Source organism: Apium graveolens, chromosome 11, assembly GCF_009905375.1.
Source record: "Apium graveolens cultivar Ventura chromosome 11, ASM990537v1, whole genome shotgun sequence".
Lineage (NCBI taxonomy): Eukaryota > Viridiplantae > Streptophyta > Magnoliopsida > Apiales > Apiaceae > Apium > Apium graveolens.
The window spans coordinates 84,738,727-84,764,485 of record NC_133657.1 but is presented as its reverse complement, the minus strand read 5'-3'; the positions used below and the strand labels follow the sequence as shown (position 1 = coordinate 84,764,485).

Here is a 25,759-nt window from a genome sequence, read left to right as displayed (position 1 = left end):
GTTCAAATTTCTACTAAATCTATTTTATTCATAATCCAAGTTTCGAATCCTCACAATAATAATATTAAAATGTAGAATTTTATATTTTTTCTTAATTCTAATAAAATATATAAATAATTAAATGAAAATTATAATTGTTATTAACAATATGACATTATTAAGATTAAATTTCTTTAAAGATTCATTTTTATAGATGAAAATATATATTTAACAAAATCCGTGCATGGCAGAAGTTTTAAACTAGTAAAATTTAAACAATGAATACCTAATATTCGACAAATAAGAAGTGTCGAATGAATACTCTATAGTATAAAATTAGAAGAAATGTAAATTGTAATTAGGAAAATATTAACGTAAAATAAAGGAGATTTGGATAAGTAAAAAAGAAGTGGGGTAGAGGGCGAGTCCCCAAAAAACTAAAATATAGACGGCAACTCCACCGGAGAGTATAATTTAGGCCTCTTCCCCCAAAAGTATAAATACTTCCTTTATTTTGACCCCTAATCTTCCACTGCCCACCCCCCTCTACCCTATTCTCTCTCCCTCAGCCGCAAAATGCCCAATCTCTCCCATCTCTCTCCCTTTAATTCTCTTCTCTTTTCTCTCTCCACATCACTTTTTTCTACTCCTTATATGCTTCGATTTACCTCTCTCTTAATTTTCTGAGGACTTAATTCCTTGTTTCTTTTTAATGGGATCCGAAAGCTGTGGGGGAGTTGGTGTTAAGGACTATCGATCCGGTGCCGTTTCAGTTAATTTAAGCTCTCAAGTTGACTCTTCTGCTTCGTTTTCTCGTCAAAATGGTACCAATTTATTTTTTATGCGTGTATTTATGGTCTGTGGATTTAATTTAATTTTGTTCCTATTGATTCGTATAATTGTTTATGACAAAATTGAATTTGAGTTTGTGTTTGTATATATCGCCTTAAAATTGTATAGTTAGTCGATTTTTATATTCTAATTGTACGGTGAATTTTAATTCTCTATTTAGTGAATTTGGGAAGGATTTTAGGCTTAATTGGTTTACAACATGACTCTGTATGTTTTTATTTTGAATTTCACTACGCGCCTCGCATATAAATGAAGACTGAAAATTTTGTGGATGATGTGTGGTTTTGTTTGTAAAAATTATACTTACTGATTATTCTTTACTCTGTTTGCGGTATGTACAGTCAGATTTGTTTATTAGCTTGAAAGAACAAGAGATGTCTTTGGGCTTTAGACTTTTATCGAAAATTTTTAGTGTGTAAAATGTAATGTGTATTGTTCAAATGTCAGACGCAGCCTGGAATAAATTGCCTAATGGTGACGTTTGTAAGAACTCGGTTGACAAAGCTGGCAAGGAACTTAATTTTATGAGTACAAGTAATCCTCTTACTTATTTGGATCTGGATGCTAAAAAACTACGGAGAACATGCGGGAAAGCGGCAAGGAGATCAAGGTTGTTGCAACTGGAAACTTGTATGAATGAAACGGAGATCAACGATATAGAGGGTAAAGCTAAGGAAGTTGGCTTTTTTTATGGCAAGGGCATTGGTTTAGGTAATAATATTTCTGTTTTATATACCTGAAAAGTAATTTTACATCATGACCTATCATTCATGATATAAAGAGGTTTAGATTCAGATCATTTGGAGATATTTATGGTTTCATAGGGATGTTTTACTAGTCGTCACTGGTTAATAGTTAATACTTGATACTAATTATAGCTAGTGGTGTTGTTTTGGTTTGATGATCGGTAGCTGGGAATTAGGTTTGAGTTATTCTTACAACATGGTAATATTTTAATGTATCTCATTCTCATGTTTCTATTTTTCTTTCTATTGTAGAGAAAACTCAGACGTCTAGGCAGAAGACTAACATAAATGGAAAGCGAGGTGATAAGAAAAATGGAAAAGCTCCTAAGAATAGAAATGATTCCTTCTCGGTCAAGAGTGGATTGGCGAGCTTCAGTTCTGCTGCTGTAGGGAATAACATTCTAGGTATGACACCTATATCTTGGGCAGTTCATCAAATTCGTTCTTTTGTTGTTTCACTAGGGGTGAAAATTTTGGGTATTAAGTCGGGTTCATTTCAGCTAACTCGGTTTGCAATATTGGGTTCAGCAGAACCCTAACATTAATTAAATAGGTAAAATATGTGCACTCCGAACATGACCTGACAAAGTCTTGTGTGATCCGACTCGAATTCGGAATCTACAAATCCACCCATATCAACATCAATATAGGAATACAAAAGATAGAAATTAACATTTGAAGTTATAGATCTGGCTATCATAGGGAAGTAATAATTTAATTTTTTACAAACTATGCATAGACACACCAATCAGATTATTCTCATCTGTTTATATATCAAATACACAACATACCTTATCTGTGTAGATGTACACACAGAACATAATGAGTCAATATATGTGCTTCAATTCCAATAAAACAAGCCTATTCAGAAGAGAACATGAATTTAAAAAGGCAGAGCTAAACTGAAAGGATACGAGTTGCAAAAATGGTTAGATGGAGGATGAAATTGATAGTTTGGAATGGGTAGGGAGAGACCAGATTTCGTGACAGATTGAAATGAGAGATTGAAGGGGCAGGGGGAAGGAGTGTGTATGTGTCGGGAACTCTAGAATGATGAATGTAATTGATATGGTGTGGCAATTAGGTTTATAGATAAGTCTGTGATCTTTATATTAGTCAATGGGCCAGGCCTTACACTTAATAACTAGTAATGGACAGCCCGTAAATTTGTGATTTTGTTCTGGCGACATTTAGTGCTGTTTAGGCTACAGCGTGTATTTTTTTATATTTGAAAATGACCTCTAAATTCTTGGCCCTAATTGACATTTTCGGCTCCATTATGTGTCGGATATTCCCATTCCCAGGTTTCACTCTTGGTAGTTGCTGAATAAGGAATTTTCAAACTACCGCTGAGTGTGAGATTGCTGATTTGTATAATTAATTTCTGCACACCTTGAAAGCATAACTTAAGCTTTACACTAATGAATCGTGAAAGGCTGAATTTCCTCAATGAGTCACTTATTGCATCTGCCTCTTATGTTGCATTGAACATGTAAAAACATGTAATAACTGTCTCTTAAAATGATTATCATACACTCATATTATCCATTGCCTTCAAACGGTTGGGGAGATGACAAATAGGTTTTCACATTTTTCATTCACTTAGATAGCTTTTGTTACGATTTTATGAAATATTACTAATATTTTTCAGACTGAAATGGCGCTTTAAAATTTTTATATGAAAACTTCTTTCAGGAGGATATGGCTTGAGAGCAGATATGGAGGATGTCACAAAGAATGTCGATGAACTGTCATTAAATGAACTCCTTGAAGGAAGTTATATTTGTCCTAATTTGGCAGTGGACAAGGGAGAGAGATCACAAGATCCAACTCAAAAAATAATGCAGTCTGTCAAAGATGCTTGGTCAATTCTTCAAACGCGAAAGATTAAACCACAGGTTATGGAGGTTGATGGTAGTTACCATCAAGAAGTTCTTGCACCATCCTATTTGGCATTGGATTCTCTTGTAGCAAGTAGAAATGAGGGAGCTAATAAAGACACGAATATTATAGATGCATCTCCAGCTCACAAGGTTGGTTTGAGTAGGCTCTAATTACCGATTCATTAACAGACTACTAAACAAACTATTAATGATAACCATTAATACTTCCATAATCGTTATATTTATTAGTACATCTATCAGCAATTTTGTGAATATTTATAATCTTTTACTGTTAGTTCTCTGCATTGTCAGTTATGTGAAGTACAAATGAATCTCCTCTTTTGATATGTTTGATTAGAACTGGTCTGGAAAAATATGGTGATATACATGTTTTACAAGATATAATTAGTCTTTTTAATGTTTTGAAAAACTACCTACCTCACTTGGGTTCAGTAAGTTTTGTTGCTGTGTTGCATATATCACCATATCATTGAATTTTGACTTAGATTTCAGTGTCTGTATTTCAACTATTGTACTTCGAAATACTACTAACAATGTTGGTCTAACTTGATTTGATAGGTTCAGGATTCTGGAATTCAGTTTAAAGCGTCTACTAATATACTTGACTTCCCGTTGTACGAGCCGGAAAAAATTCTTGAGCGCCTCGCTCTTCCTCCACCTAAGGATTTAGAGTTTTTACTCCTAGATGCTGCTAAGTCGGGTACCCCAAGAAATTGTGCTGATACCCGGTCATGCAAGCCTGCAAATCAGCGAGGTTGTTTGCCACCATTTTCTTGGTCAAATGCCTATTCTGGTCACTGTAAACCTAACATAGATGCGGTGAAACTATCTACGAGCAGAAGTACATGCCAAGGTAGATGGGCGAAAATAGAAACCACTTTCAATTTTCCAGGTACCACCTCAGGTTTCTTGTCAGAGCTGGAATCACTTGAATATGATGATAGTATAGTGCCCGTAGAATGTCAAAGTTTGTTGCCTGCGGCAAAGGAGAAAGATCGTCCTGGATCTGTTAGCTTTACTGGACAGGGTTTAGTTACACGCCCAGCAGATCCTCAGGCTTCTCAAGGTAAACTTTTTGTAAGACGCTAAGTTCAGTATAATTATTCTTTCTTTATAGCAGACTATGAACACCTGACTTGTTTGTCAAGATATGCAGGCTATTTATGTTTATAATAATACCAGTCTCCTGTCACTTTGTGCTTCTCAAATGTCATATTGTGCACATATGTTTTCCTCTTTGCAGTCTATATACCTTTTTTTACTGGCTTCAATTACTATCTATCTGTAAGTCGAAAAACTAGGATTGGCGGGACATCTTATATGACAGGAATACTGATTCTCTACACTCAATACCGTCTAAAGTAAAAAAACTAAAGTTAAAAGAACTGTAAGGTCACAAGGATGTGAAACATGTTTGTACTTGTTTAGTCGACTTAGTATGGAGCCTCCATAATTGTTAAACTTATATGACTAAAAAGTCTGGCTTCATCTTCTTCCGCTAGGTTTATCATTTAGTAAGCTTAGTTACAGACGTACAGCTTTGGTTAGTTTATAAGTAGTTATCTGCATGGCCTATGTATCATTTGTTAGACTTTCACATTTTCATTTTTAGTTGCAAACTTTATGTTTTTATGTGATCGCTAAATTCATTTCTGTAATATTTTTTTCCAGTTGCGCGTTCTCCTAGAGCATTGGCTGCTGCTCAGTTACTATGTAATATTGCTGCTCATTCCTCAAAGAAAAATGGCCGTGGGGTAATAAAATCACTGAAAAGACCCTCCCAGAAGTCCACAAGAGCTCCCTACAGCAAACCTAGTGAAAAATTTGAAAACATTTATGCAACACCTATATCAAAATCAAGATTTGACTGCCCGGAAAGCACTCCCGAGGTTGAGTTTCCCTTTAAGAGGCCAAGACCGTCTATTAAGGATAGAAGTACTGAAACTGTCCATAATAATATCATCGCAAGAGGGCAACTTCCTAGTTGGTCTATGCCACGATCAAATAGATCATCTCCCAACAAATCTCTCAGGGGCTCTGTTTCAGAAATCAAGCCATATAATGTTGTAAAGAAACCATTTATGTTACCGCCAGTTGCAAGAACAATGGAACCAGCTAGTAGTAGTCAGCCAAAACAACGGAAGTTGATGAGGATTGGATGGAATAGGGAGGGCGGAAAGATGAATTGATAAATATCTATATAAACGGGTAACAGACCTTGTTCTCTGCAAATGTTGTATTTACATAATGTAACTCCTGTTGGGTTATTTGATGGGTGGTAGCTTTTATTGTATATAATGGGCTGAATCTAGGACAGAATTAGTGGAAAAGTGGAAAAGGATTTCTCTATCAGGGTATAGAGAATATTGGTTTTACATTTGTAACATTATGTAGTGCATGGCCATGAAATTACACAGGAGGAATACCTTTGCCTAGTGAAGATTATTTTACCAGTTCGTCAATTGAATCTCATTTTTACCAATTTGTCAAATTGTTTGTAAAAGTGAAATGCAGACCCTAAATTAGGGTTCCTAATGTCTGGTGTATGGGGGTCATATGCTTCATTAAGCGATATAAGGTTCAAGCAACGACAGTAGTTTAATCCATAGATATATTTTGCATAAGATCTAATCAGTTTTTTTAATATTAACGGTATATATTATATCCCGAGCAGTTTTTTCATTTACACATTCCCCTCTGCTATGGCAATTTTCTGAATCATATTCTTATACAAAATTTTAACAATAATTCGAGAAATAAAGAAGGTAGCATGGAATTAACATTTCCCACATGTTATATGAGATCGGTATAAATCAATACTCATCACATTGTCTCAATATAATAATCTCATTGGCTTAGATAAGAAACAGACTTAAATTGGGACAAGAATGAATAATTAAATCCCCGCAAATCACCAAATTTTCATACAGTATATTATTGTAAAATTTTGGTGATTTGTGATTGTGATAGTCTTCTGTTGTGCATTTTTTTTTATAGTTTTTGGTTGAAGTAAGATCTTTTGTAAATGAACTAAACTATCATGCCTAACCTTGATGCTAATGTGCACATATATATGGTTCATCTACCATAATATCCTAAATTCTCCTTCAAAATTAATTATGATCACACATTGAACATCGACCTGGTCAACATTTCATAGTCAATGCACAGCAACGCGTTTATGAATATAAAAGTAAACACGTTCTAATGTTACATGAGTAGTATATATTCTTGTAGCAAAAGCATTCCTCTTCATTACTTAACTTTGCACTCCCAGTACTCTATTCTTCTAAACTACTTTTCTGTGATCAACCCCCCTCTTGAAACAATTTCTTTGAAAATGGTAGAGAAGGAGCAAGAAAGTCCCTTAGCCCCACATTCTCACCGAATTACAATTGCTAACGATACCGCCACGCTACAATCACCGGATGATATTGAGAAAAGACGTCTTCGGAGGAGATGTACCAAGTGTTGTGGCTGCACCTCTGCGGTGATAGCGATCGTAGGAGTTATATTATTGGTCCTCTTTTTAACAGTTTTTAAGGTTAAGGATCCGAAGATTAATTTGAATTATGTGACCATCAGAGGATTACAAGGCGTTAACCCTTTGAATCTTGTGCCAAACACAAATTTGACAATCATAGCAGATGTATCTGTGAAAAATCCCAACATAGCATCTTTCAAGTTTAAGAATGCTACGACAGATATATACTATGAGAATGTACTAATTGGTGAAGCTCAGATACCCGAGGGGAATGCCAAAGCCAAGAAAACATTTCAAATGAAAATTAACATTGATTTTATGCTCGAAAAATTAGTGGGTGTTCCTCGATTGGTGGAAGATTTGACGACTGGATCATTATCGTTAACTACGAAGACCAGCATCAGAGGGAGAGTGGAGATTGTAGATATAGTGAAGAAGACAGTAGGGGTTAAAATGGATTGCAGTTCTACAGTCATTATAGCAGATCAGAGTGTTCAAAATCAGAAGTGCACTAAATATGTTAAGGTTTAGGAATGCAGGGGAGTACATTGGACACCACTGGTATTGTTTACCAAGTTGCTGATTCCATTTAGTTTGAGTTGATTTTGGTATAATGTTGTAATCAGTTACTGCAACTTCTCCATTTCTGATTATATTAACTTTTGTTTTTAATTATCTTGTTATTAGATAAGTCTAGGCACAATTTAGACAAAACCAAAAATAACACAAATTAAGCATAGACTCCGTCAACATATTCAAAGATTAAGAAAAATACTACATACAACAGTGTCCAGAGTCTTTAGCCAAGTCTTGTGGAAATTTCTACGCCACTGTTCTAAAATTAGATAGTTGCAAGTTGCAATCCTGGTATGCATACATGCTTGTTTACAAAAGTATTCACATGTTTAAGTGCTACAAGCATTACTATATAACCCCCAAAGTCCAAACAGACCATAAATATTACATGTTCATACTTAGGTTGCACAGGAATTACTCGATTCTCCTCAACTATTCTCTCATCAATTTCTTGAGCCATGACAGAGGAGGTTCAAGAAAATTCACTACCCCGAGAATCTCACCGTATTGTGATTCCCAACGAAATTGTTTCACCACGATCAATTATTAAGAAAGAGCGACTTGAGAAGAGATACAAGCTGTGCTGCGCTTGCACCTTCTTGGCCATATTCATCATAGGATTCATACTTGTGATACTCTTTCTTACGGTTTTTAAGGTTAAGAAACCGAAAATAAATTTGACAAGTATGAAAATTAAAGGACTGCAAGGTGCAAACCCTTTTAATCTTGCACCAATTACAAATTTGACAGCCATAGCGGATGTATCAGTGAAGAATCCGAATATAGCATCCTTCAAGATCAAGAATGGTACAACAGGAATATATTATGAAGGAGTACAAGTTGCTGACAGTCAAATACCTCGTTGGAATGCCAAGGCCAAGAAAACAACTGACATCAATGTGACAATGGAATTTATGCTGCAAAAAATATTGAGTGTTTCTGGATTGGTGGAAGATTTAACAGCCGGGTCAATACCGTTGAATACAAAAACCAGAATCAAAGGGAATGTGGATATTATAGGCATAATTAAGAAGACAATTGCGGTGAAATTGGATTGCAACTTTAAATTTCTGATAGCAAATCAGACTATTCAAAATTACAAATGCAATAGCACTGTTAAGTTGCAGATATAGTAGTTTGTAAAAGCGTAAGCATTGTATGAGATTGGAGCTGAGATGATAGGCGATCCCTATGGGTGCCTTTAGGGTACGTATTCCGAAGCTCTTTAAGAAACTTGTGCTGTGGTTACAATTTCTTTGTTCCGCATGGTACATCAGTCATACGCAATATATAGTTACATGAACGTAAGAGTACAGGCGATGAGTTGATCACATTTGAGTAAAGTGCACCTTTGCCTAAAACAAATCTATCCGTCCACTTGATATTTCAACTGATAATTAAGACTCGTCGCATAGCAATGAAAGAAATTCGACTTGTATAAGTTATTAGGAAGATTAGTGGCACAGTCTTAGACCAGTTTTCTACTCTGCATTTGATGTGATGAGTTTAAACCACTGACCTGAGGGATTTTGTAAACAGTGTTTATCATGGTCATCGGAACAAATGCACTCGCTGGTCAATATCTCCTCCGAGTAATCAGGATCATAGTGAAGGCACAAATTATCTCTATAATTAGCCAACTGATAGCTGGAGACTGACTTCCACCTACTTCTCTTATTAGAACACTCCTTTGTGAGGATTACTGGCCTTCCCTCTCCTGTGGATGTCAGGCAATATTTAGTTCCCAGTAATCGAATCACATTTTTTTCGTATCGCCAGTATCTACCAAAGCTATGGCAACCACTTGACTCAAGTTCAAATTTCTCGTTGACGTTGATACAAGTTCCGCTCTTCGGATGATACATTATTTCTTGCCTTGCGGCTGCTGAGTATGCTGGATCTGCACTAAAAGAAAACAAAATTTTAGAAATCACTACGATTACAATTGGGTTGGTTTGTATTTGAACACACACCCATATTTTTGATTTCTTGCATTTTTTGTTTGTTAATTAATTCATTCCATTTCTTGTTTTTAGGTTGATAATTTTTACCTTGAATCTTGCCTTGTATAGATACCAACATCTGATGAAATTGAGGATTCCTAATGGTGGTCATGTTGTGATTAAACAGCGCATATTCCTCTTCATCATCTTTTCTTCCCAGTCTAATGTAATAGCTTCCTTGCACTCCCCACAAATTCCAGTCCAGATCATTCTTTGCCAAATATAACAGAAAACAAGTAAAAAAGTTGTTGTCTGCTTGATTAGTACCCTCCATGTTTATGCCAAACTCGGTGATAAATAATGGAGCCGGGTTCGGACCCTCAATCAGAAATGTGGATTTGTTATTGATATCTCGTGTAATACTGTCACAGACTTGGTTCAGTGGTTGGTGCACCCATGTATCCGACCCTCCTCTGCTAAATGCATATCTATGTGCCTCATAAACCAACTTGTTACCAAGTCTTACTCTAAGAGGCCTGGTTTTCAAAAAGCTCAAATCTAAATCATAGCTTAAACCCGAAACAACCACTAGAATATGAGGGTTTATTTTGTGAATTGTTCTTGCACCCTTGCGAACGTAGTTGTACCAATCTTCAGTGTTTTCACGTCGTCCTCGTAACTCATTTCGTAAGCTCATAGCAATTACCTACATTTGCAATGATCAGTTCTGTACTATAACAATCTAGCACAATTAAAAGTACCAAATACAAACTTGTATTAGCATACCATTGGAGTGTGTTTGTAGAGCGTAGCAACAATAGTCAAAGCCTGTAGCCACTCTTGAGGTTTAAGATTCTTGTCTCCCCAAAAGCCATTGCCATCATCATCATGACAGCACCAAATAGGTTCACTAACTTGACAGTCTAACAGAACCATCACTCCATTCATTGCAAGTTCATCAATCACAGTCTTGTGAGCTTGGACAAGAGTTAGGTCCAACAGGTTTGGATTGTTCATCCGAATTCCTCTAATGGAAGATTCGAGGCCTAGATTTTGGAAAGATTCTAGTACCGTAAGATTGGCATAACGAGTGTACATGTATGTAGCATATGTGAGTCGTACGTTGTTAAATCCTGTCGATGCTATGTGTCTTGCTATTTCACTCAAGGGTCTTTTATCAAGTCCCTCCGGCAACATGGGGCCCACATGACCGGCCCAGTTGAGGCCGGCCAGTTTCACTCTCTTCCCGGTAATATCATCAACGATCCATCTTGATCTTGTGGACAGGGGAAGTGAATAGGTAGGAGTTGAAAAGGAAATTAAAAAGAGTGCAACCAAATAAACAATTACAACACAAGGTTGCATGGTTTTGTAACTAGGTAAATAGAATACTGAATACCAAGTAGTAAAATAGTAGTAGATGGCATATTTATAAGAAACTCAAAAAGGTTAGCTATGTCATTATCTTTGGGTGTAAATGTTATCAACAAGATTAGATATGTCATAATCTTTAGGTATGTAATGGAGTAATAAGTAGATTGGGTAATTTTTAACATAACACGAAAATACAACACGAACACAATACTAAAATTTAGTGTTTATATTTACATTTTGAGTACACGACACGAGATACATGACTAAGATAGTGTGCCACTTTGATATTTATTTTTGGAGTACACGACACTATACAAGGTATACAAAATAAATATATTTTTAATTAAATATCACTATGCCATAGATTGGATTCCGCAACCCTAAGAAACCGTAACTAAAGGCCAAAAAAGTGTTGCTAAAGGCCAAAAAAGTGTTGCTAAAGGCCAAAAAAAGGCTATAGCGACTCTTTTTTCGGGGTTGCAATTTTAGGCGTTGTCATAGAGTTTTTTGCAACCCCGGTGATACCCTATTGTAACCCTTGGTTATCCGTTACAGAAATATGCTATTGCAACACCAATGGAGTTGCTAGGTCTTGAAAAGTGTTACAGTAGGGTTTGGGCTATCAGTATAATATTGTGGGCCCCACATGTGGGGTATTGATGCAACCCTTTTGCAACGTTTTTTAATGTTTTTTGCAATATTTTTAGTGTCTTTTGCAACATTTTACACTGATTATTAGCAACACTAAAAAGACCTATTACAACGCTTTTACAAAAAAAATGCAAGGAACTGTTTGTAAATTGGCATTCACATAAATAAGACCATAGTCTTAAAACCAACACAATCAACCAATCTACCAACCATAAGATCAGTTATCCCAAATAAACATCACTACCTTCACCATCAACATACTACCATTCTTATACCACCAATTGTCTACCAACCATAAAATAAAAGCGAAAGTTTTAACAAGTTAAAGTTACACACTTCAAAATATAAACATCGTAGTACTGAGAAAAACAAAGTAGAACGATAATACTTCAACTTTATAGCCGAACTGTAGACTGTAGTCACGTAGGTCTAGTCTGCAATTAATGGATATGAGATAGTTTAAGGCAATCTCTTCATAAGAAGAACTTCAAGGCAATAGCTCCTTTAATCCCATCTCGACTGAAAGCATACTCTCAATGTTTCCTTCTCCAGTTAGATCACCCAAGTTTTGGACATGGTTGCTTCTCCACTCTGGATTTTTTTCTCGTGCTTAGTAAGAAGATAGATTTAATGCAAGATGGTAGCAAATTGCAAGAATTTTTTATATTTCTACAATTACATAATTAGTATTAACAAATCGGAAACAATACATATATATGTATATAGTAACTACTTAAAAGCATGATGATCCTAATTTTTGTTAGAACTGATATAACATTTAATTATCTTCAAGAAGTATCAAATCTTATAAATGCATGGAAATGGAATCATATTTATAAAGTTGTGTTAGGTAAAGAAATGTACTAGACTTGAGACACCAAGTACACACACTATCACATAACAATACAACATCACTCAGAAACCTGGAGATGGCTGCCAACTTGTCCTATCGTTAGTCCGGGTACGTTCATGGTCTCTAAAATGTTTGTAGCAACAGCTTCTGTGAAAAAAGTTATTCAAAATTCACACATAAACATGCAGATCTAGAAAGAGACATAGTGGACACAACAGAGTGTTAAGACTGCATTTGAAATAGGCATATGATAGCATAATCTCATGGTTGTTACAGAGAAACAAAGAAACCCTCTTGTTCTCTTAATCTCATGTCTGTAAATGTGTATATGTGTTCCATTCACGCATTTCATGAGCAAGCCAACAAATTATAAGGCAGTGTGGTAGACACACACCTCATTTGAGCTAGGAGCTTTATTATACTATTTTTAGTGTCGTTTGTAAGCACATGTACATATAACATTTAGAACCTAATCTAAAGCATAATAACAATAGCAACAATAGCTTTAAGACCTGCCAATCCAAGGGCTTCAGCAATTGCTTGGAAACCAATCTAGAGAGGTTGGAGAAGATTATGCATTATATCAAAAACATCTGCTGTAACATAAGGCATTAATGGCACCGACAGTTAAAATTAGTATGTGCAATCTAGAGAGTACTGGATGTGTAATATATGATTACTTTTTACTTAACACTTTAATTTATACTTATTAGCGTTAATTGCTTAAACAAATTAAAGTATAGGACAAGGAAAAGAAAATAAAGGTGATCAATATGAACACAGCCAGAATATCAGGGAAGGAGATGGACAAAGCAATATAAAATCTGTTACCCCTCATTTGGAAGAGTTTGGTGATATAAGAGGTATAAGTATCAGCAGAACCACGACCGCCAAATCCTAAAAGTAAAATCATTAAACAACACATTTATCACAGAATTTAAAAACTATGACTCAAACACCAAAATATATAATTACAACAGTTACAGAAAGTGTAGAAGAAGCCATAAATTTTTATGAAACATGAACGTACAACAATATGGAATGTCTATTAATCATCTTACTATGGATCTACATGTAGGCGGCCGCAGGGAGAGGGTTCATTAAGAATATTACAAGTTCAAAGTGTAAAGCACATCGAAGCATATATATCTAGATCAAGCAGAAAGACATACGGGACTCCAAAAACTATATTAACATTGAAACTGCTTTTTATTAAAGAGCATACAATTACCTGGAAAAGTAACACAAAGAATGTAGCTCATCCATGACGTGATGTGCTCACTCCTCTTTCCTGCAATACCTGTACCAGGTTTCACAAAAAAGGAGCCCATAATATTAGTATGGTATCAACTAGCACCTGATATTTATTCAGAGTAGTTGGAAAAGTAAATACAATAAAATTATATTAGTATGATAAGCTTCAATCTCCAATTCTGCTGCCTGACAGATTTTGAAGTTTTGTCATATACTAGTATACGAAAAGATGCAGCCAAGCTACCAGCAAAAACATACACCATTCTTTTTTTTTTCTAAACAACACATACCATTTTTACTACTAAATATATTGACAACAAATTTTACATAAAAACAGTCATATCCACATTAATTATAGATATGCATAAGTACTTGATCAGTTTAAATATATTGGCAAAGTAATATTTAACTTTATACATGTTCAGCGGAGAAGCTAATTTATGAGCATGACTTGATCAGGGATTCAGGGCTCATGATAACAATCCTAAATCCAAACTGGTGGATTACAATCAGCCGCATTTAACATTTAAGCTATCCAGTTTCTATCGAGGAGCTAAGAAGAGAAAATCCTAATGACAATTGATCATCATTCAAACAAAACTGAAAATTTTCAATTAGAAAGTACTATAACTTACAATATTCTATTAATTATCAAATAACATAAAATCTAAGATGAACAGAATCTACTTGTACAGTTATACTTATACATGCCTTTTAAGGGAACATACAGACTAGAAAGACATTACAAGGGAGACTTACTGTAATGCATCGTCCCCCACCTCAATTGTAGCATCACCTCTCAGGTCAGGTACAATAGCTTATTCCCCTTCTTCCGGGAAGGGATAGGTGGTGACTGGTGAGTCCAAGTGAATGTTTACACGATAATTGGCTCCGGAAATGACTCTGGTGGGGCACCACTGCTGCCATTGAAAACAGTCACATTACCATCAGAATCAACATCAACAATAACTATGCATGACTTAATTTAATTCAAAACATAAAACAACACAAAAACATAAAATTTTTCACTAAAACAACTAAAATCAAAACCCCATTAGCCAAGAATCAATTTATACAAACATATATATCTATAGGAAGAACTCAACAAAACCGTTTATGAGAGATCAAGAACACTACCCACTTGCAATCGTCTCGAAGAGCGGAGAGTAAATACAAGTACAACTGATTAGAAGCAGCAAAGATAGAAAAACACCTATTTTGTATCTTCTAAGACCACAAAAATACATCTTGAACAAAAAAGCCCTCTTGAAAATATCCATCTCTAAACATATTATGTTAAAAGTGAGAAAGCAAGTCACGGAACCATATTAACAAGAAGAGAGAAAAATGAAATTCTCAATACCGAGAGACAGAGAGACACCGAGGGAGAGGAAGAAGGAGGAGGGAGAGAGGCAACCTCAAAGTTACGCTTCAATAAACCCTAATGTGCCTCCCTATTTTTTTTAGGTAAAATTTCAACCACCCGCTCCCAATTTCCAGTTCCCGCCCCCCATTTTATCTGTTGGCCCAAGTTCTAATAAAAATAAACAACCCAGTCCAACTTTTTTTGTTAAAATTTAAATAATTAATTTATCTTTTCTTTAAATAAATATTGTTTGTAATATTTTTATGAAAAATGAAGAAATTCAAAAATATATAAATATTGTAATTAAATCCACTAATGACTTGTTAAGTATTATAACACGTTCAACTTATCAATATATTATTGTAAATCACTACACTAATATTATTAACTTCTATAAATAAATAAAAAATATATATTTCAATTATTATTTTATTTCTATGTAAATAATTATTAACTAGTTAAATTAAAAATTTATCTTTAATCATCTATGTCATTTTGGTAACACATTTTGACTATACCGCAATATCAAAAAATAGGGGTTGCGATAGACATGGGTTTAGAAGGCTATTATTATACTTTTATTTGCAACCCTAGTGTGAACGGTTGCAGAATCCAATCTATGGTGTAGTGTATTTAATATTTATTATAAATATTAATATCTAAATTAAATAAATATAAGAATAAATATGTATAATTATAATGAATACTTTATAAATAATGCATAGCTTTATAGTGTTATAAGTATAAATGATATAAATGTATATTGATAGGGAGTAAAATAAATCCTGTTGCGTAATTAATATCGCATTAATTATGCCCGATTTGGATTGTCAATAAAGCCTATTTTAAAGGGTCCAAAACCCTGAATATTAATTAATTTCGTAATTAATTAATGTGGGTAAAAACAACTGATAAGTGAAATCCAAATAGGGATATAATTCCTTGGAGATGACCTTTAAGAAACCCCGTGGAACAAGGAATCAATTTTCTGCATTATAGGACTCCAAAATCCACTCTAAATCTAAGACTTGTCCACCAAGTATCTTAACCCTAATCCAAATCAAAGACATCCCATACCTCTATAAGGGTCTCACCCCACAAATCAGAACTACGTTTTTTGACTTGATCCTTAGGATACAGCAAGGTACGTAGGCATCTTGTGAAAGCAGATTGAGTCACGAAGCATGAGAGCAGTCAAATAGAGCCTCGAATCTCGTGAACCCTAGCATTAAATTCACCTTAATTTTTTATCCATAACATTTGGTGTCGTTTGTGGGAAAACATAACAGCAACCATGGTGAACACATGAAGCAGAAACAACGCCCATGAAAGAACACCGACTGGGATGACCCAAGCAATCTCATCAGTGGTGGAGATACCTTCGCACTCAACCTATGCCTCCACCCAAGGGAGAACCCTAGTAGGAGCAACCGAGCCTCAGCCACAAGGAACGAATCCACCGGCTACTCAAGGGACGAATCCCCAATTCCAGCAGCTACATGCACCTTTGAATTCTTGACCCGTTGGGTATGAGTACTCAACGATCATGGCCACTCCCCCTTACGGGATGCTCCTCTACCCCGAGGTTGGAGAAAGTGGACACTCTAATCGGAGTGAAGCACAAAGGCGAACGCCCCAATACATGCATGATTTGGCTCCTATTCTGGAGGATCAAGAATCTTCTGGACCTTATACTGATAGAGACTCCGAATCATCGGATGATGGTGTTGCTCCGAGAAGGAGGCGTGCTGGTAAAGAACAGATGCCTGATGCTAACCAGCGCCCTAGAAGCACTCAAGGGACGAATCCCCAAGATGTCCAGGAGAGAATCAGAGCTCATGAAGCTGAGATCAAAGGCTGAAGCACCACCTGGAGACGCACCTGACCCCAAGGCCCCCACTTGCTCCAAGGCGGAGGGATATTACTCCAATCATAGACCTGTATGGTCCAATACCAAGAAGGGCTGTTGCCCCAAGGGCTGATCAAAGTGATTTAATGCCCCTAGGAGATCCTGATGATCCAACTCCATCATTCACTGAAGAGATAATAAATGCCCACATCTCGAGGAAGTTTAAGATGCCCACCATCAAAGCATATGATGGTACCGGCGACCCGGAAAATCATGTCAGGACATTTTCTAACGCCCTGTTGCTAAAGCCCGTGAACGATGCTATTAAGTGTCGGGCCTTTCCCTAAACCTTGTCGGGTATGGCTCAAAGATGGTACAACCGTCTAGCCCCCAAACTCGATTGGATCTTTGAAGGATTTGAGCCAAGATTTCATAAAGCAATTTATCAGTGATAGAGTATATGAGAAAAGTTCAACATCTCTCATGAGCATTGTGCAAGGAGCAAAGGAGTCCTTGAGAGACTATTTGAATCGTTTCACAAAGGAAGCCTTGAAGGTCCCAGATCTCGACGACAAGGTATCTATAATAGCATTGCAGCAGGGAATTATAGACGAGTTCTACAAGATGTCCTTAGCCAAGCGCTCCCCTGAAAGCATGTTACAACTCCTAGGGCCGAGAAGTATATCAAGGTAGAGGAAAGTATGAAGAAGACGGTGGTGAACAATGAGCCCGCTGGTGGCAAGAAGCGAAAGACTGATCTTAATATAATGCCAAGGACAAGTATCCTAGAGTTGAGAAAGGCATTGACTCAACCCCGAAGAAGGGAGGACGTGGACAAAAATTTACCGAATATGCTAGGCTGAATGCCCCTAGAAGCCAGATTTTGATGAAAATCAAGAAAGATAGGGATGTTCGTTGGCCTAAACCCCAGAAGGCTGATCCCAAAAAGCTAGATAAAGCAAATATTGTAGATTTCACAAGGACGCTAGTCATGACACCGATGAGTGCCAACAATTGAAGGATGAAATCGAATTCCTAATCCGAAAAAGGAGATTGAATAAGTATACTGGAGATGGAGAGAAATACAATAGCGGAAGAAGGAACTTTGATGATCGTGGAGGCACCAAGATGATCAGGGGAGAAATCCTCAACCCTGAGGACCGATTATAAATACAATCTTTGGAGGGCCAACTGCTGCAGGATCCTCTAAGAACTCGAGGAAAGCTTATACCATAGAAGTTATACAAATAGTAGGAGAAGCTCCAAAAAGGGCTAAGATAGGAGTAGCAATGGTGTTTGATGATTTGGACTTGGAAGGAGTCAAGTTTCCCCATAATGATCCTCTAGTCATAACACCCGTAATAGGGAACAACCCGGTGAAAAGAGTCCTTGTAGAAAATGGAGCATCGATAGACATTTTACTCTATGATACCTTCATAAGGATGGGTTACAATGACTCTCAATTGACCCCAACTGATATGCCGATATACAGTTTCTCTTGAGTCGAATACCCCGTGGAAGGGACAATTAAGCTACCTTTAACAATGGTTCAGGAACCAAGATAAGGCACACGGATGTTGAACTTTGTGGTAGTGAAGGCTGGATCAACGTATAATGTGATCATGGAAAGGACAAGTATACATGCCTTTAAGGAAGTCCCCTCATCCTACCACTCCGTGATCAAGTTTTCAACCAGAAATGAAATAGGAGAAGAAAGGGGAGACCGAAAGATGGCCAGAAGCTGTTATATAGCCTCGTTGAAGGTAGATGGAGCAGGAGGCAGGTTTTTCCTATTGAAGATCTGGATATTCGTGAGAATGATGAGAAACGAGGAAATCCAGTCGAAGACTTGATCCCGGTGCCTTTGGCTCCCGAGGATCCCGAGAAAGTGACTTTTATTAGAGCGTCACTGGAGGAGTCCCTTAGAGGAAGGGTAGTGAGGTTCTTACAAGAGAATAGTGTTGTGTTTGTTTGGTCGGCAGATAATATTCCTGGCATAGCCCCGAAGCTGATCACCCACAAATTGAATATGGATCCTAATCGAAAGACCGTGAAGCAAAATAAAAGGAGTTTTTCCCCTGAGAGGCAGGAAGCAATCAAGCAAGAAATAGAGAAGCTCTTAGAGGCTGGTTTTATTGAAGAGATACAGTTTCCGGAATGGTTAGTGAATCCTGTAATGGTAAATAAGGCTAATGGAAAGTGGAGAATGTGTGTGAATTTCACCGATCTGAATGATGCATGCCCAAAGGATTGTTTCCTGTTGCCAATGATAGATACACTGATAGACGCGACCGCTGGTCACGAGATGTTAAGCTTTATGGATGGGTTCAACGGCTATAATCAGATCAAGATGCATAAGGATGACATCCCAAAGGTATCATTCATCACTGACTTGGTGTTTTTTGTTATCTCGTTATGACATTTGGTCTCAAAAATGCAGGAGCTACCTATCAAAGGTTGGTAAATAAGATTTTTAAAGATCTTATTGGAAAAATGATGGAAGTATATGTAGACGACATGTTAGTCAAGAGTCTTGTGAAGACTGACCACATAACCCATTTGAGGGAAGCTTTTGAGGTCCTGACATAACACAAAATGATGTTAAATCCTACAAAGTGTGCTTTCGGAGTTGGATCTGGAAAGTTTTTGGGATTGATGGTCTCCAAGAGGGGAATCGAAGCAAATTCTGATAAGATAAAGGCCATTTTGGACATGGAGCCTCCGCGGTCTATTAAGGATGTTCAAAAACTCACTGGAAGGGTTGCTGCCTTGGGATGATTTATCTCCAAATCTGGAGACAAGTGCTTGCCATTCTTCAAATCCTTGAAGAAAGTAAAAGATTTCATATGGACCGAGGAAAGCCAAGAGGCGTTCGAAGGATTGAAGAAATATATGGTTCAAGCCCCGTTGTTGGCCAAACCAGTCCTGAATGAAACTTTATACTTAAACTTGGCCGTTTCAAGAAATGCCTTGAGCGTCATATTGGTTAAGGAGGAACTTATAGTCCTAAAACCCATATATTATGTTAGTAAGATTCTGCACGAAACTGAGTTGAATTATTTGACTATTGAAAAGTTTGCTTTAGCTCTGGCGATGGCCTCAAGGAAGTTGCATCCTTACTTTCAAGCTCATAAGATTGAGGTACTAACGAATCAACCTTTGAGATACATCATTCACAGTCCTAAATCCAGTGGAAGGTTGATTAAATGGGCCATTGAGCTAGGAGAATTCGACATAAAGTATAAGCCACGCACGGCGATAAAAGCCCAGGACTTGGCTGACTTCGTGGTTGAATGTACCATCCCAAACCAAGAAGTCGGGGGGCAAGAAGATACCGTACCTCAGGGCATGGAGGGAAAAGAAGAAATTGATGGAGGACAGAACAAGGACAAGGAGTTCTGGGTTCTCTATTTTGATGAAGCATCAAAAATAAATTCTAGTGGAGCAAGGCTAGTTTTACAAAGCCCCAATGAGTTCCTGATTGAATATGCTATGAACTTAGATTTTCCGACTACAAATAATGAAGCTGAGTATGAAGCTCTGATAGCCGGCCTTGGCCTAGCAGGGACGTTGAGAGTCAAAAACTCGAAGGTTTGTTGTAATAACCCCAATTTTTGGAATTTTTGAAACCCTGATGAATAGTAACTTTTTGTTGATTGTGCTGATTAAGGAAAATTATCAGACCACACTATATTGGAGTACTATTATGGAAATTCTGAGATCGTATTAGTATTCCATAAAGTAAATGAGTGTATGTAAAGGTCGCCAGAGTTCGAATTCGGACACTTTGATTTTTCCCAAAAATCCACCAGATACCGAAAGAATTATGTATAAGGTAATATGATTAAAAGAATTTAAATTCAAGGATTATAAGAGAGGATTATTAAAGGAGTATAAAATATTAAAGAAGGTTTAGGAAAGCCCAAATAACAAGATCCCAGATATGATCCCTCAAATGATTAACGAAAACGAGAGTTAAGCGAACTGTAAAACAAAAAAGCAACAAAGAATCAAGCTTGTACAAGAATCCAAGGGATTATGACATCATCAAACCACAAGATAAAGACATGTGGCATGGAAGTGACATAGGGATACTGAGGTAAGCATGGTTAATTAGGTATTTGTCAAGAATGAATTGTGTCCATGCATTTAAACCATAGTTAAACCAAGGTTAGTTGACTAACCAAGCAACAAACACCACAAATTATTCAAAGGCAGGCAAAGATGCATTTCTCTCTCATTTTTCTTCATGAAACTTTCGGCTCCTTTTGGAAACAAAGGAAAGAAAGATCAAAGCTCAAGCTACACTCATCTTTAATTATCAAGGTAATTATGTAAGCTTCTTGGTGGTTAGTTATGCATATCCTATGAATCTAAGCTTCCAATTCCATACCATTCTTTTCTATTAATTCATGGAAGAAGATGATGAATAGTACTTTCTTGAAATTAATTTTGTGTTCTTGATTTCTTTGGAAAGATCAAGCTAGTAGGAAGATAGATCAAGGCTCCCTACGGTTTCCTAGCAACTTATCATGTTAGATATATTTGAGATGTCATGTCTAATATGATTCATGTTTAGTTTTAAGATCTTAACAAATAGGATATATTAGGACTTACTGAAATCAGGACTTACTGGAAGTCAGAACTTAAGATCAGAACTTAAGGTCATATCAGAACTTAAGTGCGGGAAGACTTTCATATAAGGAAGGAAGCTGATTTACAGTAGAAGATCGAGACTAAAACAAAAGAAGATATGCAGGGAAAGAGTTAGAAGACTGGAAGACTTGTAGAAGATATCTGATTGATATATTTTAGGAGACAAAATTATATTCCATATCAATTAGAAGTTATCTTGTAACTGTGTACTATATAAACACAGATTTAGGGTTTACACTATACGTGTTATCATTATCGAGAAGATTATACATTGTAACCTAGCAGCTCTTAGTGATATTTATTCATCACTGAGAGAGAACAACAATTATTATTATAACAGAGTTTATTCAATATACTTGATCTTTGTTACATACTTGTGTTAAATCGATTTGATTGTATTAACACTGTATTCAACCCCTTCTACAGTGTTGTGTGACCTAACAATTGGTATCAGAGCTTATCTGTTAACACACATACAGTAAAGATCCAAACAATCATGTCTGAAGAAGCACAAACTCCAACCAAACCCACCAAAACTGAAGAAACTCAAAAGACTCAAACCCACAGTCAATATGAGACTATTAGGGTTCCCATACTGAGACCTTCTGAATATCCCATATGGAAAGTGAAGATGGCTATGTTTCTGGAAGCTAAAGATCTAGAATACCTTGACAGAATCAATGAAGGACCACATAAGCCTACCAAGCTCTCTGTTGTAGTTGCTGATCAACCAACAAAGACCATACCAAAGGAGAAAGGTGAGTACACAACTGAAGACATCTCATCTATTGCCAAAGATGCAAGGGTAAGACATTTGCTGCATATTGCCATTGATAATGTCATGTCAAACAGGGTAATTAATTTCAAAACTGCAAAGGAGATATGGGATGCTTTGGAGACAAGATTCCAGGGAACTGATGCAATCAAGAAGAATAGGAGGACTATACTCACTCAAGAGTATGGGCACTTTGACTCAAAAGCTGATGAGTCTTTAACTGAATTATATGAAAGGTTTGTCAAACTCTTGAATGATCTGTCACTGGTGGACAAGGAATATGATCTTGAAGATTTAAATCTAAAATTCCTTTTAGCTCTTCCTGAAAATTGGGATTTGAAGTTTACTACCATAAGAGACAACTATGACCTTACTGAAACTGCTCTTGATGAAATTTATGGTATGCTCAAGACTTATGAACTTGAGATGGATCAAAGGAGCAAAAGGCATGGAAGAAAGTCAAGGACAATTTCTCTTAAGGCTGAGGAGGAATCTCCTAAAATGACTGCCTCAAAAAGGGGCAAGGGAAAGGCTCTCATCATAAAGTTTGATTTAGAGTCATCATATTCTGATGATGATGAGTCAGAAACTGAAAGTTTGCCTGAAATAGATGTTGATGAAGAAATGATGAAATTGTGTGCTATTATGGTAAATGGTATCACAAAGATAGCCTACTGGAAATTCAGAAAAGGCGAGAAGTTTTCCAGGAAAAGTGGAAGTTCTGATAAGAAGGGGTTCAGAAAGTCTGAAGGCAAGGGAGGAAAGTCTGACAGATGAGACAACTCAAATGTCAAATGCTACAACTGTGGTGAAAGAGGCCACATATCTCCTGATCGCGAGAAAGGAAAAAGTGACAAAGGCAAGCCACTTGTCACAAAGAAGAAAAGCTGGACAGACACTTCAGATTCTAAATATGGGGTGAACTATGCCCTGATGGCAAATGCTGATAGCAGTCCTGAAACTGCTGAATTGAAGGTACCTCAAACAACATATGCCTTCTATACTGATGATATTACTGAGTTGAGATTATATCTTAAAACCATGTTCATTAGTTATAGAGATTAAACTTTAGCATGTGAAAGATTAACATCTGAAAATCTTGCTTATAAAAAGAGAAATGATTATTTAGAAAATGAGTTAGTTTTTCATCATCAAACTATGAAAGAAAAAGATGATGCTTTATATGTTAGAGATGAAGTGTTAAAATTGAATAAATCTCTAAAAGCTGACTTAGAAAAGGAAAGAGAGATTATCGGAAATTGGACTAACTATGGAAGAACAACTCAGAATTTATTTAGTGGAAACTGGAAAGAGGGCTTAGGTTATGGAGATGAAAAAAGTGAAAAAGGAACTGAACAAATTGAGCCAATTGTTGTTAAACAGACTGCTAAGCCAAAGGTAAATCCTGTTAAGTTTGTAGCAAAAACTGTAAAGTCAGATTCTGAAAAGATGAAAGTGTCTGGGACAGAAGTCAAAGATAAGTCAACTTCTGACAAATTAGAAAGGGATAAACCAGCTAAAGTGAACATAGGCTTAATGACAAAGAAGCAGCTTAAGCATAAGCTGAAAGAGATTAGGAATGTCAACAAGGTAAAGGAAGCTGGGAAAAATAGGAATGAAAAGGAAGGTGTGAATAAAAAAAATAATTATATGCCTGTTCTTAATGCTCCTAGAAAGAAATGCTATAACTGTGGAAACTCTAACCATCTTGCTTCTTTTTGTAGGAAAAATGAAGATATAAACTCTTTACCTCCTAAATCAGGAGTTAAGAGTCAGTCTGTTAGGTTTAAACCACAAAATCCTTGTTTTCATTGTGGTAGTTTATGGAATTCCATTTATACTTGTAAGGAATATCATAGTCTGTACTATGATTATTATCAAATAAAACCTTCTTTGAAGAAAGTTACTTTAATTCCTTCTAGTGTAAAGTCTGATGCAAAGTCTGATATAAATTCTGATAAACAACATGTTAGCATAAACTCTGAAATTAAATCCGCTACAAATGCTAACAAACTTAAAAAGGCCAAAGGATCCAAGCAAGTCCGGGTCCTTAAAACTAATCATTAGTGGTCTTTGTGATTGCAGGGCAACAGGAAAAACATCTTAGTTCTTGACAGTGGATGTTCAGGACATATGAATGGAAATAAAGCCCTGCTATCAGACTTTGTGGAGAAAGCTGGCCCAGGAGTTTCTTATGGAGATGGCAACATGGGAAAAACTCTGGGATATGGCAACATAAATCTTGGGAATGTCATCATTGAAACAGTAGCTCTTGTCTCAGGATTTAAACACAATCTGCTAAGTGTGAGTCAAATCTGTGACAGAGGTTATCATGTGGATTTCTTTGAAGAACACTGTGAAGTTGTAAGCAATTCTACAGGCAAAGTAATTCTGAAAGGTTACAGGCATGTTAACATTAATAAATCCAGACTTTCAACATGTATTGATGGTTCTGCAATCTATCTGTTGAGTAGAGCATCAATTGAAGAAAGCTGGAATTGGCACAAAAGACTCTCTCATTTAAATTTTAACAACATAAATGAGCTTGTAAGGAAAGATCTTGTGAGAGGACTTCCAAAATCAGTATTTGCTCCTGATGGCCTTTGTGATTCATGTCAAAAGGCAAAATAAAGAAAATCTTCATTCAAGAGAAAAATGAATCCTCAATTCTTGAGCCTTATCACCTACTGCATGTTGATCTATTTGGTCCAGTCAATGTCATGTCTATTGTAAAGAAGAAATATGCTATGGTTATAGTGGATGAGTTCATAAGATACACTTGGGTGTATTACTTGCACAAGAAGAATGAAACTGCATCTACTCTAACTGATCATGTCAGACAGCTGGATAAATTGGTCAAAGATTCTGTTAAAATCATAAGAAGTGATAATGACACTGAGTTCAAGAATTCAATCATGGAAGAGTTCTGCAAAGAACATGGAATCAAATAGGAATTATCTGCATCTGGAACTCCACAGCAAAATGGAGTTGTAAAAAGAAAGAACAGGACTCTCATTAAAGCTGCATGAACTATGCTTGATGAAGCAAAGCTACCAACCTAATTTTGGGTTGAAGCTGTGCAGACTGCTTGTTTTACACAGAATGATACACTCATAAACAAGCATGGAAAAACACCATATGAGATGGTGAAGAAAAAGAAGCCAAATCTGAAATACTTTCATGTATTTGGATGTAAGTGTTTTGTTCTTAAGAATCATCCTGAACAGCTATCAAAATTTGATCTAAAAGCTGAAGAAGGATTTTTTGTTGGATATCCACTTTCCACAAAAGCCTTCAGAGTCTACAATTTAAGAACAAGGATTGTCATGGAATCTATCAATGTATCTTTTGATGATAAGAAGATTACTGGACTTGAAGATTTCAATGATCATGATCAGCTGAGATTTGAAAATGAAGATTTAAATTTTGATTCTGTAAATTCTAATGACTTAAACTCTGATCCTGTAAGTTCTGACGGGTTAAGTTCTTATATCATT

The 25,759-nt window shown here is 36.3% G+C and overlaps 4 protein-coding genes across 4 annotated transcripts; 3 read left to right on the top strand and 1 right to left on the bottom strand.

Annotated features, from left to right (window-relative positions):
- Positions 1–472: 472 nt before the first annotated feature.
- On the top strand, positions 473–5,963 carry LOC141697641 (uncharacterized). Its single transcript, XM_074502129.1, has 6 exons — positions 473–803; positions 1,279–1,542; positions 1,830–1,982; positions 3,273–3,610; positions 4,040–4,547; positions 5,153–5,963. Exons 1-6 carry the CDS (start codon positions 692–694, stop codon positions 5,668–5,670), a joined length of 1,893 nt encoding a protein of 630 aa, XP_074358230.1. The 5' UTR covers positions 473–691; the 3' UTR covers positions 5,671–5,963.
- Positions 5,964–6,821: 858 nt separating this feature from the next.
- Positions 6,822–7,496, top strand: LOC141695655 (late embryogenesis abundant protein At1g64065-like). Its single transcript, XM_074499884.1, has one exon. The coding sequence runs from the start codon at positions 6,822–6,824 to the stop codon at positions 7,494–7,496; it is 675 nt and encodes a 224-aa protein (XP_074355985.1).
- Positions 7,497–7,999: 503 nt separating this feature from the next.
- LOC141695654 (late embryogenesis abundant protein At1g64065-like) lies at positions 8,000–8,674 on the top strand. The gene has a single exon (XM_074499883.1). It carries the CDS (start codon positions 8,000–8,002, stop codon positions 8,672–8,674), a length of 675 nt encoding a protein of 224 aa, XP_074355984.1.
- Positions 8,675–9,022: 348 nt separating this feature from the next.
- On the bottom strand, positions 9,023–10,878 carry LOC141695653 (glycosyl hydrolase 5 family protein-like). Its single transcript, XM_074499882.1, has 3 exons — positions 10,271–10,878; positions 9,593–10,190; positions 9,023–9,441 (listed from the first exon to the last, which is right to left on the bottom strand). The coding sequence occupies exons 1-3, from the start codon at positions 10,847–10,849 to the stop codon at positions 9,023–9,025; spliced, it is 1,596 nt and encodes a 531-aa protein (XP_074355983.1). The 5' UTR covers positions 10,850–10,878.
- Between the last annotated feature and the right edge of the window lie 14,881 nt (positions 10,879–25,759).

Bases quoted from the DNA above. Each gene is read 5' to 3' on its own strand.
- LOC141695654 (XM_074499883.1), top strand. From the start codon at position 8,000: ATGACAGAGGAGGTTCAAGAAAATTCACTACCCCGAGAATCTCACCGT.
- LOC141695653 (XM_074499882.1), bottom strand. From the start codon at position 10,849: ATGCAACCTTGTGTTGTAATTGTTTATTTGGTTGCACTCTTTTTAATT. The intron at 10,191-10,270 runs GTATGCTAATAC...TTGCAAATGTAG, and splicing joins TCTACAAACACACTCCAATG to GTAATTGCTATGAGCTTACG. The intron at 9,442-9,592 runs GTAAAAATTATC...CTTTTAGTGCAG, and splicing joins TATACAAGGCAAGATTCAAG to ATCCAGCATACTCAGCAGCC.
- LOC141695655 (XM_074499884.1), top strand. From the start codon at position 6,822: ATGGTAGAGAAGGAGCAAGAAAGTCCCTTAGCCCCACATTCTCACCGA.
- LOC141697641 (XM_074502129.1), top strand. From the start codon at position 692: ATGGGATCCGAAAGCTGTGGGGGAGTTGGTGTTAAGGACTATCGATCC. The intron at 1,983-3,272 runs GTATGACACCTA...AACTTCTTTCAG, and splicing joins TGTAGGGAATAACATTCTAG to GAGGATATGGCTTGAGAGCA. The intron at 3,611-4,039 runs GTTGGTTTGAGT...TTGATTTGATAG, and splicing joins ATGCATCTCCAGCTCACAAG to GTTCAGGATTCTGGAATTCA.